The sequence below is a fragment of the Ptychodera flava genome, chromosome 13, assembly GCF_041260155.1.
Source record: "Ptychodera flava strain L36383 chromosome 13, AS_Pfla_20210202, whole genome shotgun sequence".
NCBI classification, from domain to species: Eukaryota; Metazoa; Hemichordata; class Enteropneusta; family Ptychoderidae; genus Ptychodera; species Ptychodera flava.
The window spans coordinates 41,909,067-41,930,074 of NC_091940.1; the positions used below are offsets into that span (position 1 = coordinate 41,909,067).

Here is a 21,008-nt window from a genome sequence, read left to right on the forward strand (position 1 = left end):
AACCTGTATTGCAGTGTCTGTTCACTTTACTAACCTGTATTGCGATGTCTGTTCACTTTACTAACCTGCATTGCAGCGTCTGTTCACTTTACTAACCTGCATTGCAGTGTCTGTTCACTTTACTAACCTGTATTGCAGTGTCTGTTCACTTTACTAACCTGCATTGCAGTGTCTGTTCACTTTACTAACCTGTATTGCAGTGTCTGTTCACTTTACTAACCTGCATTGCAGTGTCTGTTCACTTTTAATACTAACCTTCATTGCAGTGTCTGTTCACTTTACTAACCTGCATTGCAGTGTCTGTTCACTTTACTAACCTGCATTGCAGTGTCTGTTCACTTTACTAACCTTCATTGCAGTGTCTGTTCACTTTACTAACCTGCATTGCAGTGTCTGTTCACTTTTAATACTAACCTTCATTGCAGTGTCTGTTCACTTTACTAACCTGCATTGCAGTGTCTGTTCACTTTACTAACCTGCATTGCAGTGTCTGTTCACTTTACTAACCTGCATTGCAGTGTCTGTTCACTTTACTAACCTGCATTGCAGTGTCTGTTCACTTTACTAACCTGCATTGCAGTGTCTGTTCACTTTACTAGCCTGTATTGCGACGTCTGTTCACTTTGCTAACCTGCATTGCGGCGTCTGTTCACTTTACTAACCTGCATTGCAGTGTCTGTTCACTTTACTAACCTGCATTGCAGTGTCTGTTCACTTTACTAACCTGCATTGCAGTGTCTGTTCACTTTTATTACTAACTTGCATTGCAGTGTCTGTTCACTTTACTAACCTTCATTGCAGTGTCTGTTCACTTTGCTAACCTGCATTGCAGTGTCTGTTCACTTTACTAACCTGCATTGCAGTGTCTGTTCACTTTTAATACTAACCTTCATTGCAGTGTCTGTTCACTTTACTAACCTGCATTGCAGTGTCTGTTCACTTTGCTAACCTGCATTGCGGCGTCTGTTCACTTTACTAACCTGCATTGCAGTGTCTGTTCACTTTACTAACCTGTATTGCAGTCTGTTCACTTTACTAACCTGCATTGCAGTGTCTGTTCACTTTATTACTCACCTGCATTGCAGTGTCTGTTCACTTTTAATACTAACCTTCATTGCAGTGTCTGTTCACTTTACTAACCTGCATTGCAGTGTCTGTTCACTTTACTAACCTGCATTGCAGTGTCTGTTCACTTTGCTAACCTGCATTGCGGCGTCTGTTCACTTTACTAACCTGCATTGCAGTGTCTGTTCACTTTACTAACCTGCATTGCAGTGTCTGTTCACTTTACTAACCTGCATTGCAGTGTCTGTTCACTTTACTAACCTGTATTGCAGTGTCTGTTCACTTTACTAACCTGCATTGCAGTGTCTGTTCACTTTACTAACCTGCATTGCAGTGTCTGTTCACTTTACTAACCTGTATGCAGTGTCTGTTCACTTTACTAACCTGCATTGCAGTGTCTGTTCACTTTACTAACCTGCATTGCAGTGTCTGTTCACTTTACTAACCTGTATTGCAGTGTCTGTTCACTTTACTAACCTGCATTGCAGTGTCTGTTCACTTTACTAACCTGTATTGCAGTGTCTGTTCACTTTACTAACCTGCATTGCAGTGTCTGTTCACTTTACTAACCTGCATTGCAGTGTCTGTTCACTTTATTACTCACCTGCATTGCAGTGTCTGTTCACTTTACTAACCTGCATTGCAGTGTCTGTTCACTTTACTAACCTGCATTGCAGTGTCTGTTCACTTTACTAACCTGCATTGCAGTGTCTGTTCACTTTACTAACCTGCATTGCAGTGTCTGTTCACTTTACTAACCTGCATTGCAGTGTCTGTTCACTTTACTAACCTGCATTGCAGTGTCTGTTCACTTTACTAACCTGTATGCAGTGTCTGTTCACTTTACTAACCTGCATTGCAGTGTCTGTTCACTTTACTAACCTGCATTGCAGTGTCTGTTCACTTTTAATACTAACCTTCATTGCAGTGTCTGTTCACTTTACTAACCTGTATGCAGTGTCTGTTCACTTTACTAACCTGCATTGCAGTGTCTGTTCACTTTACTAACCTGCATTGCAGTGTCTGTTCACTTTACTAACCTGCATTGCAGTGTCTGTTCACTTTATTACTCACCTGCATTGCAGTGTCTGTTCACTTTTAATACTAACCTTCATTGCAGTGTCTGTTCACTTTACTAACCTGCATTGTAGTGTCTGTTCACTTTACTAACCTGCATTGCAGTGTCTGTTCACTTTACTAACCTGCATTGCAGTGTCTGTTCACTTTACTAACCTGCATTGCAGTGTCTGTTCACTTTACTAACCTGCATTGCAGTGTCTGTTCACTTTACTAACCTGCATTGCAGTGTCTGTTCACTTTACTAGCCTGTATTGCGACGTCTGTTCACTTTACTAACCTGCATTGCAGTGTCTGTTCACTTTACTAACCTGCATTGCAGTGTCTGTTCACTTTACTAACCTGCATTGCAGTGTCTGTTCACTTTATTACTCACCTGCATTGCAGTGTCTGTTCACTTTTAATACTAACCTTCATTGCAGTGTCTGTTCACTTTACTAACCTGCATTGTAGTGTCTGTTCACTTTACTAACCTGCATTGCAGTGTCTGTTCACTTTACTAACCTGCATTGCAGTGTCTGTTCACTTTTAATACTAACCTTCATTGCAGTGTCTGTTCACTTTGCTAACCTGCATTGCGGCGTCTGTTCACTTTACTAACCTGCATTGCAGTGTCTGTTCACTTTACTAACCTGCATTGCAGTGTCTGTTCACTTTACTAACCTGCATTGCAGTGTCTGTTCACTTTACTAACCTGCATTGCAGTGTCTGTTCACTTTTAATACTAACCTTCATTGCAGTGTCTGTTCACTTTACTAACCTGCATTGCGGCGTCTGTTCACTTTACTAACCTGCATTGCAGTGTCTGTTCACTTTACTAACCTGCATTGCAGTGTCTGTTCACTTTTAATACTAACCTTCATTGCAGTGTCTGTTCACTTTACTAACCTGCATTGCAGTGTCTGTTCACTTTTAATACTAACCTTCATTGCAGTGTCTGTTCACTTTACTAACCTGCATTGCAGTGTCTGTTCACTTTTAATACTAACCTTCATTGCAGTGTCTGTTCACTTTACTAACCTGCATTGCAGTGTCTGTTCACGTTTAATACTAACCTGCATTGCAGTGTCTGTTCACTTTACTAACCTGTATTGCGGCGTCTGTTCACTTTACTAACCTGCATTGCAGTGTCTGTTCACTTTACTAACCTGTATTGCAGTGTCTGTTCACTTTACTAACCTGCATTGCAGTGTCTGTTCACTTTACTAACCTGCATTGCAGTGTCTGTTCACTTTACTAACCTGCATTGCAGTGTCTGTTCACTTTACTAACCTGCATTGCAGTGTCTGTTCACTTTACTAACCTGCATTGCAGTGTCTGTTCACTTTACTAACCTGCATTGCAGTGTCTGTTCACTTTACTAACCTGCATTGCAGTGTCTGTTCACTTTACTAACCTGCATTGCAGTGTCTGTTCACTTTTAATACTAACCTTCATTGCAGTGTCTGTTCACTTTACTAACCTGCATTGCAGTGTCTGTTCACTTTACTAACCTGCATTGCAGTGTCTGTTCACTTTACTGACCTGTATGCAGTGTCTGTTCACTTTACTAACCTGTATTGCAGTGTCTGTTCACTTTACTAACCTGCATTGCAGTGTCTGTTCACTTTACTAACCTTCATTGCAGTGTCCGTTCACTTTACTAACCTGTATTGCAGTGTCTGTTGGGCAGGAAGTATCAGTGCAGCCTTTGGTAGTTGAATGCCACAGAGAATCAATCATTGAAAATAATGCTGGAGATCTGCTATTTCAAAAGCGATAGTTTGAAAATAAGAGGGAAAAAACATCTTGTAATTTATTATTGCTGCAGTTTGTTAGCTCTATGGTCAGCCACATGAAGCCTCTTTGGTTGATTGTTCATTGTCATCAATTATCTTAATACTACTTCTCTGAACCCTTTGGTTTAGTAACTTCATCAACTTCATCACAAACTTGATCAACAAGTATATAGGGATGGCCTGATTTAGACTTGTTAACACGATGACAAAATTTGAATATGAAAATTTTATGTCTCTATTTTCTCATTTTGATCAGTACTGGTTTTTTTTTAAATATTGTTTGTGTGACAGCTTTCCAATTTAAGATTCAGCTTCCTATATTTGTTAAAATTAGCATAAAATCTTCCTCAAATTTTTGAAGAAAAATCTTACTAATAGGTTACTTTGTCTTACTTTGGGTCAAACATTTTCTTCTGTATTAGCCCATATTTGATACCTTTCAAATTTGACATGTACCCAACTAAAGATGCCCTTATTCATTTTTACAAAAATTAGCTTAAATATGCATACATATTATTTTTTCAAAAAAACTTCATCTCTGAAACTGCTCGTGCAAATAGACATCAAATTTGGTTATTATGCTCCTAAGGATGACCTAAAATTAAGCTTTGTTCAAATGATGATTTGCATATGGCACTTTTTAAAGCTAGTTTTCTCATTCTGTGTTCAAATATTTAAACCTCTGATATTGCTGGTCTAAGAGCTTTCAAATTTGATATGGAGCATTCAAGGGATGCCTTTTCTTAATGTTGTTTAAAATTAACTTTCAAATTTGCATATGTAAAATTTTGAGAGCTTTCTGCATTTTTCTTTAAACATTTCATTTTCTTCCTAAAATTGCTTGTCACATAGCAACCAAATTAGGATTTTAACTATTAAGAGACAGTCAAGATAAGGTTTGCTAAACTAATGGTGAAATCTGAAAAACTAAACATTTTGCCAATTTTCCCTTTTTTTTATCAACATCCTTTCTTTTCTGATATCAGTATCACTGGTCCATTAACCTTCCAAGTGATATCTACCTTCCTGGAGATGCCATCATTTTACATGATCAAAATTAGCACAAAATTTGCATTTTTTCTCAAAAATTAATTATTTTTCTCATTTTTTAAAAAAATATCATCTTCTCTGACACTTCTAGTCTGATGGCTGGTAAAGTGTGGTTTGTAGTCTTTTTTGAGATGACCTCATTCAGGTTTGTTACAATCATGGTACAACATATTAAAAAGGGATTTAGACTTAGGAATGCATTTCCTCCAAAGTTGAATTTATGGAAGCCCTTTTCTTACCGTAATTTAGTTCAGCAACAAAATTTACAATAAATGTGTGAATGACTGAGCTCTGTGTGTAGATGCAATTCTGGCAATAAATTGGAAAACAAAACAAGCGGACATTGAGGATTTTGACATCCCCTAGATTTACATGCAATTATTCAATTGTGTGCAACAACTGTTAACTCAAATGAAAATATTTAATCATAAGGCTATAAAAAATTGATTTTAAGTTTTGTAGAAGGGATTCTGGACAGACACTCTAAACAAAGATAAATTGCAAAAAGCAACGGAATAAAACTGCATCATAAATGATAACATAAGGTTCCTACAGGCCAAATATGTAAATTGTCAGACAATGGAAAATAGCAAAACCTGAAAATTTAAAATTAGCCCCGCACACAAATAATTAATAAAAAGTTACCGTATTCTATTTGCTCTCTGTACTACTCTGAGTCCAGAAAAGTTGTATTTTTTCCCCTGACCATGAAGCAGACATTCTTTCCAATTTTCTTCCTCAATGGATGTTGGTGGTAGCTGCAACTCACAGAAACTTTTACAGCTGTCTTGAAGCAGTAAAACCCACTGGTACTGAAGTCTTGATGATGTACTTTGTGGAGGAATTAGTTGACCTCTAAAAGGTTTTGCCAAACTGTATGAAAATTAGGGTAAAAGATATGGATCGTAATATTATAAAAATAAAGGATGATGAATTTAGAAACTCAATATTGTTCAATATTATCCATGACAACAAAGATGAATCCATTGCACCGATGCAGACAACCGAATGAAAGCAATGTAATAGTATGAATAATCAATGGTATCATATATGATCCTCCTATCATGAAGGATTAAATGGTTACAATTTCTGATCACATGACTACAAAACAAATCTATCATGTTAATCATGACATTATTCAAATCACCTGGAAGATTGGTCAGCCACCCTTCTGCAATAAATCCTCTGAACCGTTGCCATGACACTCATCTTGGATGCAGAATGACCTCCATGTTCTTCAACACTTTCTAGAAAAGACTCTGATACCACTGACCATCGTTCTGACAGTGGAAATATGTGTGTCTCTATTGTTTCCACAAATTTGCTGCTGCTGAATAACCTTGATGGCTGAAATTTCTGTAAACAAGAAATACAAATGTTACCAGATCATGAATTTATTCTCTCATCTCTGCCTAATTCCAATTTTTCTAAGTATTTACTTTGTCATGACTGGCTTGTTGCAATTTTCATAGCTGGTAACTGATCATGATTATAACTTTGTTACATAGCTAGTAACTGATGGTTATATAACTTTGTTACATAGCTAGTAACTGATGGTGATTATAACTTTGTTACATAGCTAGTAACTGATGGTGATTATAACTTTGTTACATAGCTAGTAACTGATGGTGATTATAACTTTGTTACATAGCTAGTAACTGATGGTGATTATAACTTTGTTACATAGCTAGTAACTGATGGTGATTATAACTTTGTTACATAGCTAGTAACTGATGGTGATTATAACTTTGTTACATAGCTAGTAACTGATGGTGATTATAACTTTGTTACATAGCTAGTAACTGATGGTGATTATAACTTTGCAGGGCTCGAAATTAGCGGTAGTCCCGCGTCCACAGACTACCAACTTTTCCCTGGGGCTACCAAAGTCCATGAAATGGTAGCCCACACGGACTACCAAAGTCTGGGACATGAAATACTTGGCGTGCGATGTCCGTCACTTTCAGGCGAGCTAAATGCAGTCAACCTGCAGTTTCATTTGTTTGAAGCAATTATCGTTTCATCTGTGAAGAGTTTTTTTTTCTGGTAACTATTACAATTTCACTGCTATGTTGTTGTTTTCACAAGATGCGGAGCGTTTGATACTAGAATGTTGAGGTTTTTCCTTGTGCAGTCTTTGCATGCAAGTTCACACTATGCTGTTGATCAGCAGCATACAAGACGTACTTGTGTCAAGTTTTGGGGTTTTGATGCTGAAATTTCACAAAACTGTCACTTCTATATCAAGAGATTGTGTAATCAGTTTGATTTGAAATAGTAATATAAAACACTGTGTCAGTTAAGCTTGGCTGAGTTTCGCTGTCTTTAGGGTTGTCGATCAATGTATTATGTTCTGTATAGAGAGACTCGGGTGTAACAAGGCATGCCAGATCATAAAAGATCATGAGAATATTTTTTTCTGTTTTTCTTTACTCAAGTTAAAATTTCTTTGGATGTGTAAGCCGAATTTGAAAGTGATAGAAAGTGTTAAAATGTACATAAATTAGCATAAATTAAGCGTTCGTGACACATAACATGGGTTTCTCTAGTTGAAGCCCCTAGTTTTACTGCTATTTTGTGTTGCTGAACCGGGCTACATACTCGGACGAGTACAGTATCCCTAAAGTAAAATATTCATGGACTACCAGCCATTGACACTGGGCTACTAATTTCAGAAAATGGTAGCCCAAGTGAACTACCAGGGTAAAAAGTTAATTTCGAGCCCTGCTTTGTTACATAGCTAGTAACTGATGGTGATTATAACTTTGTTACATAGCTAGTAACTGATGGTGATTATAACTTTGTTACATAGCTAGTAACTGATGGTGATTATAACTTCGTTACATAGCTAGTAACTGATGGTGATTATAACTTTGTTACATAGCTAGTAACTGATGGTGATTATAACTTTGTTACATAGCTAGTAACTGATGGTGATTATAACTTTGTTACATAGCTAGTAACTGATGGTGATTATAACTTTGTTACATAGCTAGTAACTGATGGTGATTATAACTTTGTTACATAGCTAGTAACTGATTATGATGATTGTAAGTCTGTTACTACTTTATGCACCATGTGAATGACATTGATTTCTGTCTAGAAATTCAGACATCAACCGTCTTCATTGCTTCAACTAGACCTCTACATCCTTCACACATAATTTTTATACATGTAGTTACAACAATGAGAGCAGAGGGAGCAAAGTGTCAGTTCAGCAACTCCTGTAAGTGTTATTTTTGGAGCCTCACCAAGGCTCTGAACCCCTAACTAATTAATTTTTCATGTCAACCTGTGTAGAATTACATTCAGACAAATTTTTTACATTGAAATAATGGAGCAGCAACATCACAAAAGCAGAAATTCCTACACCATATTGGATTACACAAAAGTCAAATTAGTCTACAGACTGGTAACAGCACAAGAGATTGGTGTATTACCTTCTTTGGTGAGATGACTGAAAGTGACAACTGCTGGTCACTTTCTGTTGGTTGTAAAGATGCCATTAGTTGTGAGCTAGTATCACTGTCTTCCATGCAATCACTGTCAACAGATCTACAGTAGTAAGTACAAAGTAGAATGGGATCCTTGTGATGAGGTAAAGTCAATTTCTGCCTGCAAACAGAAGACATAAATAATAAATGAAAAATTTATATAGCGCCATATATCCAAAAAGAACTGCCCATAGGCGCTTTACAAAAACAACAAAGTCTTTACATTAATGATTTGTAAGCCTTAGTGTATAAATAAGTTTTCAGTTCTTTTTTAAAACTCTCAATTGACGGAGACTCTTTAAGTTGCTGCGGAAGACAATTCCATAGCCTTGGTGCTATACAGCAAAATGCGCGATCTCCAAAAGTTTTAGAAGTGCATCTAGGAACGACCAACAGATATTTATTTCCAGATCGGAGATGTCGATTGGGTTGGTAGATGCTTAACAGGTCACTAATGTATGACGGAGAATTACCGTGTAAGGCACGGAAAGTAAGCAGTAAAATTTTGTATTCAATCCGCTGACAGACTGGTAACCAGTGCAGCATGGCTAAAGTACTGGTAATGTGGTCAAATTTCCTGGTTTTTGTAATAAGACGGGCTGCAGTGTTTTGAACAAGCTGCAGTTTACTCAAATTAGTCTGGCTGATGCCGTAAAGGAGACTCTTTCCATAATCGATCCGAGATGTCACCAGTGTGTGGACAAGATATTTAGCAGTGTCCTCTGTAAGGTACTTTCTGATATGACTAATACTTCTGATGTGAAAATAGGCTGTTTTACAGGTTTCTGTAATGTGGCGATCCATATTCATGAGACGGTCAAATTGAACTCCAAGATTTCTGGCTGTTGCAGTTGGTATAATAGTACAACCATAAATTTGAATATACGGAAATTTGAAAAGGGAAAGTTTAGGTCGTAATCCAAAAAACAGCAGTTCAGTCTTATTAGAGTTTAGCTTCAGGAAATTAGAAGCCATCCATCTGTGTATTCCAGAATTGTATCCACCATGTGAGAGATGCTCTTGTGAGTGTCCCTTACTTTGAAACTTAAATACAACTGAGTATCATCAGCAAATAGATGGAACTGTATATTGTGTCGTCGGATGATATTTCCAAGTGGAGACATGTATATGATGAACAGAATTGGTCCCAACACTGAGCCTTGAGGTACACCAAATTTCAACTTCTGTGGTTCCGAAAACGAGTTCCCTATACAAACTTTCTGATAACGATCACTAAGATAGGATTCAAACCAGGCCAGAGCAGAACCATTGATACCCATTTGAGACATACGAGAAAGCAGAAGGGCATGGTCAATGGTGTCAAAGGCTGATGATAAATCAAGGAGGACAAGCATGACAATTTTTTGTTGATCCATTGCCATCAGTATGTCATTTTGAACTCGTACCAGGGCAGTTTCAGTACTATGTGCTTCTTTGTATGCAGACTGCATTGATTCGCCAAGCTCGTTGATATGTAGATGATGAATTAACCTTTTAGAAACAATCTTCTCGATAACTTTTGAAAGAAATGGCAGGTTTGATACCGGTCTGTAGTTTTTTAGTATATCATGATCAAGATTCGATTTCTTCAGGAGGGGAAATATAACAGCTGTTTTGAAATAATCTGGAAAGCAGCCTGTTGACAGCGATAAGTTCACTATGTTGGTTATAACAGGAGAGATGATATGAAGACTTTTTTTTAGGAGATCTGTGGGAACAGGGTCAAGACTGCAGGCTTTGTTTGGAGACTGCAAGATGGTGTCATTAACTTCCTTGATAGTTACTGGGGCAAAGGAAGTGAGATTCTCGTTGATGATCCTGTTTTCTTCAGGTGGACAATTTGATAGTTGGTGAGGTTGAAAATCGGATCGTATTTTATGAATCTTCTCTGTATAAAAGTCACAAAAACGATCAGCGAGTTCCTGAGATGAGGTGTGTGATGGAAGCGGTGACTCCTTTTTCCTGTGTAATAATGAATTTATGATCACAAACAAAGATTTCTTATTGGTTTTCTTCTCCTTTATCAGTTCAGCAAAATAGTCCTTCTTGGCAGTATTGATTAACTGATTGACCTGACTGCACAAACTTCTATATATAGACACTTATAGTCTTAGCAAAACCTAAAAATGCAATAAGTGTAAACATAGGGCCAAAGTCCCTGAAGCTACTATAGACATGGATACAAAATTAAGTATTTCCTGACTGTATGAAATTATCTCACTAAGGTCATCCTAGGGACATGTAAACCAAACATTAAAGCTGTCTGACCTGTGGTTTTGAAAAAACAAGCGACTCAACAGTTGACAGAGCTCTGCTTTGTTATGTAGAGAATAACCTTTTGTGACACATGTATTGATGAAGAAGGTGGATATCTTTGATAGCTCATTTCAGGATGGCCTGACCATTAAATGGAAAAAAATTCCGTAAAAATACAGATTTGCATATTTCATCAGACTATATTAGTCTATAATAGCAAATAAACGAGAGTTAATTACATTCTAATTAAAGTAAACAAGACTTGCTTAAATCAAGATTTACGTCATAAAAAAACAGCATATCTGTTAGGTTATAAAGAATCTTGAGCTGGTTATCTTTTAATATCAGTATTTTCATCCTATTAACCAAGCACATTTTAACTTTCAAATTAACATTGTAAGTAAGTTCTGTTGAATAAGTTGAGACTGTACCTACTCAGAGAAAGCACACTGAAGAGACAAATGTTTGAAACTTAAGAAGTTCAAGGTCATCAAAAGCATTATAAGGAATCATGTAACACTTTCATTGCACTGTTTACACAGATTGCATAATTGCTATAAATAGCATATGAGGAATCTTACAGCCCAGCTTTACCATAAAAACCCTATCATTTTGATCACTCTTTTAATTGACCACTCTATTTTTTTCCTCAAAAAGTAATCTTATTTTATCCTTACCAAGTCAACCATAAATGGAAATTAGAACTTTCTCTACCTCTATTTAGGAGGTCGCTAGAGGGCGTTCGAATTGACATCTGGCTGCAATTTCGTGTCCCGATTTCTTGGTGTTTTTTCATGATAGACGTACTTTTGGTCATAGTGTATCATACTGTTGAATAGCTAAAGTGTTACTGGTCAGCCTGGAAGTTCAGTTCTGGAAATGGGAGTCTCTATAGAACAGTGGAGAATGAGAATTGGTACGTTCGAGCATCCACCGAGTGGTACAGGTGTTCGCGGCCATTTTGATGTCAATGGTAATACCGTTTGTTTGGCTGTTCATCTTGCGTTGATATCTTTGTTGCTGTTGTCTGGAGATTTTGAAAGTAACCCTGGTCCTAACCAAAATAGTCAACAATCCTCCGAGAAACGACGTACAAGGCAAACTACGCTTTTTTCATCAAATCCTGCTGCAAACAACGAAAGTGTTGAACTCGGAGATGTTATGCAGGAGTTACGTAACATGAAACTTGACCTGGTAGGAAAATGGATAGAATGGCCAATGAATTGAACTAAAAGATTGACAGTCTGGTTGAAGACATCCAAGACGTAAAAAGGAGCTTCTCGAAGCTCGAGAAGAAACAGCGCGATTGACCGAAGAAAACAAGAATCTGAACGACCAAATCAACGATTTGACAAACGATCTAGATTCCCTTAGAGGCCAAATGAAACGGGATAATTTATTATTCAAAGGCATTAGCCAGGACGATGACGAAACGTGGGATCAGTCCGAGTCAAAGGTGAAATCATTCATAACGGACAAATTAGGCATAAATGGTGACAATATCGAGTTCGACAGAGTCCATCGGCTTTCAAGTTCTCGAGTTCGGCCACAACCAATAATAGCGAAATTCGCCCGCTATCAACAACGAAAGCAGGTATACGAGGCAGCTAAAGTTCTGAAAGATACAGATTTCAAGATAACAGAAGATTTTACGCAAAGAGTTAGAGATAAAAGAAGAAAACTTGGTCACCATCTAGCATCAGCAAGAGCACAAGGAAAAAGGGCATTTTTATCGTACGATAAATTGAAAATAGACGGTGTTACGAACGTCTACGATAGCGTTCGCGACGACATACGTCCGTTGTCGGATAGAAGATAGGGTAAAGGCCAAGGCCAAGATAACAAGAATCCGGATAGTGAAGAGGACATATTTTGTGATTCTTTTGAACCGAACGTTTTTCATGAATCACCATCAATAAGAAATCTGCCAAGACTTCATTGTACCTTTTGGAATGTCCATGGTTTGGCTTCTAAGATATGTGATGTTGATTTTATTTCGTATTTACAAAGTTTTGATTTAATTTGCTTGACAGAAACGTGGATTTCAGAAGGTTTTAGTTATGCTATGCCTGGCTTTAAATCCTTTCACAAATCAAGGTCCAAACGCTCTAAATTTGGCAGACACCCTGGTGGTATTAGTATATTTTACAGTGAGTCACTCTGCTTGAAAATCAACACAGTGTCAAGTATTTCTGATAATATTGTTTGGATTTTTCTTTATGACGAAATCCCTGCGAAAATACCTGTAATTATTTTCGCTGTTGTGTACGTTGCGCCGGATAACACTGCTAGTGCTATCTCTAATAGTACACTGGAAATTTTGGAACAAGAGTTCGCTCAATTTGTAAGTGATTTTCCTAGTTCACAGTTCTATGTCTGTGGGGATTTTAACGCCCGTTCAGCGAACGAGGCGGACTTTACAAATGATAGTGTGATGAAATATGTGTCCTGCGATTCTGAAATTTTGAGCGATTCAGAAATCGATATTCCATTACGTATTAATAGTGACAACGTATGTAATATCGCTGGAAGGAAATTTCTTGATTTCTGTAAAACAACAGATTTACGCATTGTAAATGGTAGGCTATTTAAAGAAATGGGCAGTGGAGATTTTACTTTTATTAGTGATATTGGATCCAGTGTTATTGATTATCTCCTTACTCATTCACGTAATTTTCCGAGTATTGTCCAGTATTATATTGATACTAGAATAGAGTCTGATCATCAACCTTTAGTATTCGATGTTAGTTTTCAACTTCCCCAAAAAACTACGAGAAATGTTGATCTTAGAATTATTGGAAATCAGATATGTAGAAGTGAACATGACATGTCTTTTGTCAAGTATGTATGGGACAATGATGAACAGATGGGTTTTCTGAATTATTGGGATTCTCTTGAATGCAGGGAACACATGGAGGAATTTCAAGCTTCCATCGATAATTTGAATGTTGATCAAGCTGCGGGCTGTCTTTTGAATATGTTGAAATCTGCTGCCAGTCGAATGAAACACACTTGTACACTTGACCCCAGGTCTCGTGACAGACTGCGTTGTGTTGAAAACACATGGTATGATAATGAATGTAAGAATTTCAAACGTATTGTAAATTTGAAGCTAAATAGGTACAGAAACAATAGAACCAGTCAAAACTTAGAAGAGTTAAAAGAATTTAAACGTCAATATAGAAAGTTGTTGACATACAAAAAGAAAGAGAAGTGTACTCACAATTTAGACAAGTTGGTTTTTGCCGCCAACCAACCTAACTCAAGGTACTTTTGGTCGCTTGTAAAAGGAAAGTCAACTCCTTCATCTTCCAACATAGTAAGAGATCAGTGGTTTAATTACTTTGTTAACCTTTTGAATACACCAGGTCTTGAAAATGTGGATTTTGTAGACTTTTATGATGAAATCAAAGACTTTGTAAATAGCTTTCAAATAGAAGGGGATAATGGAGTAGATGATACCGACTCTTTGAACGCAGCGATTACCTTAGAGGAAATAGACAAGTGTATAAATAAACTCAAGGCTGGTAAAGCGCCTGGAATGGATGGGATTTCTCCAGATTTTATAAAAAGTGCCCACTCTTAGCTCGAGAAATTGTTATGTAGGTCATTTCCCCCACACTCATCATGACCTGAGTTCAATTAGTCTAGAACATTCTCAAGGTCACTGCCCTTGATGACCTCACAACCTTGAATTCAATTAGTCATGTTTGGAATGTTCTGGAAAGTTGATTAGTTGTGTAAGGGAGATAATTTTAGAACAGTAATTAGCATGTCAATAAAAGTTCTAGATTGTTCTTATATGCCTTTATAAAAGGGACGTGCACAGCTTCCAGTCAGACTTTTGGGATCGTGTCTCTTGTGTGTTACTAAACTCCAGCAGTAGTCATTCTCAAGACTTTTCAAGACCTTCACTGCCAACGCTGGATTTATACTGTGGACTTTATGCAGCTGCAAGCCTGCAAGGACTGTTCATTCATCCAACTGACTGTTACAACTCTGAGACTGGAGCTTTGCCGTCCCAGCTGAGATAAGTAGTCTGTACACTTTTAAAGCTTGTACTCTATCCCGACTTAGCAATTAGTTTTATTTTTGTAATAAATTCTGTTTAAACGTTATTTGCTGAGTTCACCCTTTTGTTCGTTTTCTCTGCACGTAACAAATTGGGGGCTTGTCCGGGATACGAATATTTGAGCCGTTTGACAACATTTTGACAGCCTTTTCAAAACTACTGTATACTGTGAACTCAGCGAAATTTAATCATGGCGGAATTTAAACCAGACGAATTTATGGATGACCTTGATCAGGACACATTTAATTCCTCAGAAAGACAACCTCATAACACTGGCCAATTTCCTTAAAGTAGAAGTCAAAAGATCTATGCGCAAGAGGGAAATACAGTACCGTATTGCCAAACATCTAGTTGATTTAGGCCAATTTGAGGAATCCACCCTGAAAGATTATGAGCCCGAGTCTACCTCTGAACTCAGAAAATTAGAATTAGAAATGCAGACAAATTTGGAGATCAAGAAACTAGAATTACAAATGAGAGAGAAAGAATTACAAATGGAAGAAAGACAGAGAGAAAAGGAGAGAGAATTGGAAGAACATCGACTACAGTTAGAAATGAGACGTTTAGAGCTTAGAAAGTCAGGAAAATTCTTCCCTTCAGACAGTTTGACATCACTAAGCATTTCAGGTTAGTTCCCCCTTTCCAAGAAAAGGATGTTGATAAATATTTCCTTCATTTTGAGAAAATTGCTCAGAGTCTGGATTGGCCTAAGGAGTCCTGGTCTATGCTTTTGCAGAGTGCTTTGGTGGGTAAAGCCAGAGAAATTTACATTCAGTTGTCAGTAGAGCAGGCTTCAGATTATGATTCTGTAAAGGAATTAATTCTCAAGGGCTATGAATTGGTGCCTGAAGCTTACCGTCAGAAATTTAGGGATTGTGAGAAGGTGAAAGATCAAACTTATGTTGAATTTGCTCGAACAAAAGAACAACTGTTTGATCGTTGGTGCTCTTCTGAAAAGGTCAGTCAGAATTATGACAAATTACGACAGCTCGTTTTGATTGAGGAATTTAAAAGGTGCATCCGGAGTGACATCAAGACGTTTATCAATGAACAAAAGGCAGATACATTAGAGGTTGCTGCACGTTTGGCCGATGATTACTCATTGACTCACAAATCTTCATTTCTCAGCAAACCATCCCAGTCCTTTTCCTACAGAAACAATGCAGGTAAATTTAACTCCTCCTTTTCATCCAAGAATTTCTCAAAGGAGAGTAGGAAATCAAATGACAACAGTTCACAAAATTTAAGTAACACTCCCACATCATCAGATCCCAAGTCTCAATCTCCTTCTGACAAACAGTTTGGTACACTTTCTTGTAATTATTGTAAGAAAGACGGCCATTTAATGTCAGAGTGTTTCAAATTGAAAAGAAAACGTGAAGGTCAAAGTGGTCAAAGTGGATCTAAGCCAACCGGCTTTATTTCTTCATCAACTCAATTAGAGTCTAATAATGTGTGCAACACATTTTCTGAGGTTAAACCCCTCTTATCCCCAATTAATGAGGTCAAGGTCAATTCTTCTCAAGATAGCATTATGGGTATTTTCGAGCCATTTATTCATAATGGTTTTATATCACTTTCTAGTGATTTCTCTTCCGCTACCCCTGTCAAAATTTTAAGAGATACCGGGGCTTCCCAGTCTCTTTTGTTGGCAGATACCCTGCCGTTTTCTGAAAAGTCATTTTCAGGTTCTAAAGTTCTTATTAAGGGGGTAGATTGTAATGACTACATTCCTGTTCCTCTCCATAATGTCTATTTGTCTTCGGACTTTGTTTCTGGACCTGTGGCTTTAGGTATTAGGCCTTTTTTGCCTTTTGAAGGGATTCACCTTCTTCTTGGAAACGACCTTGCTGGGGACAAGGTCATTACTAATCCACTTGTGACTGATAATCCTAGTTTAGATCAGGATCCAGAGCCAATTGAACAAGAGATACCCGATTTATTTCCTTCATGTGCCATTACTCGAGCCATGTCAAAGAAAACTTCCGAGAATCAAAATACTCTCAAAAATAATGTCACAGATGTTGACTTAAATGACACCTTTCTCAGTCAGGTGTTTGACACGGATCATTCCGTTATCCCTCGTGGATTTGAAACTTCCAGTAAAACTTCTGCTGACCAAAGTCAGACATTTTCTAGATCAAATCTCATTGCAGAACAACACAAAGACCCAGATATTTTGTGCTTGTTTGACAGGGTAGATGATGAAGATAAAACTTCAGATAGCTCTGTTTCCTATTATACAAAATCTGGTATTCTCATGCGTAAATGGAGACCTCCAGATGTTTTGGTTGATGACGATTGGGCTATAAAACATCAAATTGTGGTTCCAAAGCCCTATCGTGCTGAAATATTGCGCCTGGCCCATGAAACGCCCTGGGCTGGTCATTTAGGAGTCAGGAAAACTTATCATAAAATTCTCAGTCACTTTTATTGGCCTAATCTCAGGCAGGATGTAGCACATTTCTGTAAAACTTGTCACACATGTCAAGTGGTAGGAAAGCCAAATCAGACCATTCCAAAGGCCCCTTTACAGCCAATTCCTGCATTTCAAGAACCATTTAGTAGGATACTAATAGACTGTGTTGGGCCCCTACCAAAAACAAGATCAGGAAATGAGTACATGTTGACAATTATGTGTACATCAACCCGGTTCCCAGAAGCCATACCACTGAGAAACATAAAGACAAAGACTATAGTGAGAGCTTAGTCAAATTTTTCACTTTATTTGGCCTCCCTAAATGTGTCCAGTCTGATCAAGGCTCCAACTTTATGTCTGGTATTTTTCAACAAGTAATGGATCAGCTAGGCATTAAACAGTATAGGTCATCCGCCTATCATCCAGAAAGTCAGGGTGCTCTTGAGAGATTTCATCAAACTTTGAAAAACATGATTAGGACCTACTGTTTTGACACAGAGAAGCAGTGGGATGAAGGAATTCATTTTCTGCTCTTTGCTGTTAGAGAGTCAATTCAGGAGTCTCTTGGTTTTAGCCCATTTGAGCTTGTATTTGGACATACAGTCCGTGGCCCACTTAAGCTCGTTAAAGAGAAATTCCTATCAGACGATGATGATTGTCTGAATATTTTGCAATATGTGTCAGATTTTCGTACAAAACTCTCTAAAGCATGTGAATTAGCCAGAGAAAATCTTGAGTCATCTCAGCAGTCAATGAAAACCAAATACGATAAAAAAACCTCAAAACGGAAGTTTGAACCTGGTCAAAAAGTTCTTGTTCTTCTTCCGGTTCCTGGCAAACCACTCCATGCTCGTTACTTTGGGCCATATCTAATTGATAAGAAATTGAGTGATTTGAATTACATCATAATAACACCTGACAGGCGAAAACAAAAACAGCTATGTCACATAAATATGCTTAAGCCATATTTGGATAGGGATAATCCTACTATAACTCAGCCTGTCAGTACCGTCAGTTCTGGCCATTATGAAGATAGTGATACTGGAAACTGACTTGAGTGGAAATACTCTAAACTTAAAGCTGGGCTCGGTCAAGCTTCAGAACTCAGAAATCCTGGAGAAGCTGGAGTCTACAAAGTTGGCACACCTCCAGCCAGAACAACAACAACAGGTAAAAGAACTGCTCCACGAATATAAACACCTGTTTCAAGATATTTCAACGAGGACAAACATCATCTATCACACCGAAGATGTCTGCGACAGTAATCCAGTGGAACAACATCCAGACGGACTGAATCCTGCGAAAGCGGAATATCTCCAGGAGGAAGCCAAGTATTTGCCGAACAATGACTTTATCGAACTCAGTAAAAATAACCGGACTTTGCCGTGCATACTTTATGCCAAATCAGTGCCATTTCAAGTTTTCCAACAACAAATTGCAAGAAGATAGTCATGGGACATCCTGTTTGCTACTTTTCACACAAATTTAACAAATCCCAGAGAAACTACTCTACAATTGAAAAAGAGTGTTTATCTTTGATATTAGCTTTACAGCATTTTGAAGTTTATGTTACTTCTTCAAATCAGCCAATAGTGGTTTATATTGATCACAACCCTCTTGTTTTTCTGCAGAAATTTAAAGGCAAAAATCAGAGATTGCTAAGATGGAGTTTAATGTTACAGGAGAGTTTAATCTTGACATTAGACATATCAAAGGCAGAGACAATTTAATTGCAGACTGTCTCTCTCGTATTTAGAGTTTATTGTTGTTCACTTTCAAGAAATTTTACTTTAGAGTAAAACAAAATTTGAGTACTTAAATCCTTTTCAAGATTACATTTGTAAAAGAAAGATTTTTCTTTGAAAAATTTCTTTTTTTGAAGAGGGGGTGTGTTATGTAGGTCATTTCCCCCACACTCATCATGACCTGAGTTCAATTAGTCTAGAACATTCTCAAGGTCACTGCCCTGATGACCTCACAACCTTGAATTCAATTAGTCATGTTTGGAATGTTCTGGAAAGTTGATTAGTTGTGTAAGGGAGATAATTTTAGAACAGTAATTAGCATGTCAATAAAAGTTCTAGATTGTTCTTATATGCCTTTATAAAAGGGACGTGCACAGCTTCCAGTCAGACTTTTGGGATCGTGTCTCTTGTGTGTTACTAAACTCCAGCAGTAGTCATTCTCAAGACTTTTCAAGACCTTCACTGCCAACGCTGGATTTATACTGTGGACTTTATGCAGCTGCAAGCCTGCAAGGACTGTTCATTCATCCAACTGACTGTTACAACTCTGAGACTGGAGCTTTGCCGTCCCAGCTGAGATAAGTAGTCTGTACACTTTTAAAGCTTGTACTCTATCCCCGACTTAGCAATTAGTTTTATTTTTGTAATAAATTCTGTTTAAACGTTATTTGCTGAGTTCACCCTTTTGTTCGTTTTCTCTGCACGTAACAAAATGGTTTGTAAGCTTTTCAATGTAGTTTTAAATACGGGGAATTTCCCTTCTGAATGGGCACAGGGTGTAATTGTTCCAATTTATAAAAAGGGTGACACAGAATGTGTCAACAACTATAGAGGAATTACTTTGTTGCCAATCATTGGTAAGATATTTGTAGTATTCTAGACAACAGATTGCGTAGTTGGTTGGATAATAATCATCCGATTGTTGACGAACAGGCAGGCTTCCGAAAGTCATATTGTACTTCAGATAACCTTTTTATACTGCAAACAATTATTTCTAAATATTTAGCACACAAAAAGGGGAGGTTATATGTAGCTTTCATCGATTTTGAAAAAGCGTTTGATAGGATTGATCACTTGTCTATGTTTTATAAATTGCTTAAATCAGGTGTAAAGGGTAAAATGTACAAGGTAATATTTTTAATGTACCAACATGTAAAGGCCAGTGTACGAACACCGAATGGTATTACAATGTTTCAATGTAAATTTGGTGTCCAACAAGGATCTGTATTATCTCCGCTATTGTTCACTATGTTTGTAAATGATATAGGAGAAATCTTGGGAAACACTCAGCATTTTTCTGGCGTTGAAGTTGGTCTTCTTAAAATCATTTATTTACTGTTTGTAGATGATTTGACCCTTATTAGTAGCTCAAGAATAGGATTACAACGCTTGTTAAATCAACTTTATGAATATTGTAGCCAGTGGAAGTTGAATGTAAATATTGGTAAAACTAAAATCATTGTATTTAGAAGAGGTGGTGCTTTGAAAAACTATGAAAAATGGTTTTACAATGGGCAACGTTTGATGGTAACTTCATTCCAAAATTATCTAGGTCTGGTTTTCTCCTGGACTGGGAAATGGTTTCATGCCCAGAAGTGTTTAAGTGAACAGGCTAATAGAGCCCTTTTCAGTTTGAAGAGCTGCTTGCTTAAATTTGGCACTCTTCCTGTTAAACTTGCCTTGGATATTTTTGATTGCAAAATTCTTCCAATCCTTCTTTATGGCACAGAAATTTTGGGATTTCATCCTGCTAAAGATATAGAAAAAATCCATCGTAACATGTTACGTTTTCTTTTAAAGCTGTTTCTAACACACCAGTTACAGCCATGAGAGGTGAATTGGGTTAGAGTCTCTTTAAAGGTACCACAGTACTGTAGAATTGTAAAATATTGGCTTAGAATTTTGAAAATGGACAAAAATAGATTAACATACAAATGTTATGAATACCAGGTCAATAACATTAATCTAAGTAGGTATGATTTGTGGGCTAAGAGCGTTCGATATTTATTGCAATGTTATGGTTTTGGTGAAGTGTGGGAACATCAAGGAGTT

At 37.4% G+C, this 21,008-nt stretch overlaps 1 protein-coding gene and 1 long non-coding RNA gene across 7 annotated transcripts in view; both read right to left on the bottom strand.

The window, feature by feature from the left end:
* Nucleotides 1-21,008, bottom strand: part of LOC139148481 (DNA repair-scaffolding protein-like) — a 60,211-nt gene that overhangs the window by 8,181 nt on the left and 31,022 nt on the right. For 5 of the 6 annotated variants that reach the window (XM_070719947.1, XM_070719948.1, XM_070719950.1 and 2 more), the window contains 4 exons: nt 8,411-8,585; nt 6,118-6,326; nt 5,616-5,843; nt 3,790-3,886 (listed from right to left, as the gene is read on the bottom strand). In XM_070719947.1, the coding sequence (XP_070576048.1) occupies nt 3,790-3,886; nt 5,616-5,843; nt 6,118-6,326; nt 8,411-8,585 (709 nt within the window). The remainder of the gene's footprint in view (nt 1-3,789; nt 3,887-5,615; nt 5,844-6,117; nt 6,327-8,410; nt 8,586-21,008) is intronic. The other variant, XM_070719949.1, reaches the window with a different exon arrangement.
* On the bottom strand, nt 88-3,778 carry LOC139148483 (uncharacterized). The gene is made up of 2 exons (XR_011555946.1): nt 3,697-3,778; nt 88-3,666 (listed from the first exon to the last, which is right to left on the bottom strand). It is a non-coding gene; the product is annotated as an uncharacterized lncRNA (long non-coding RNA).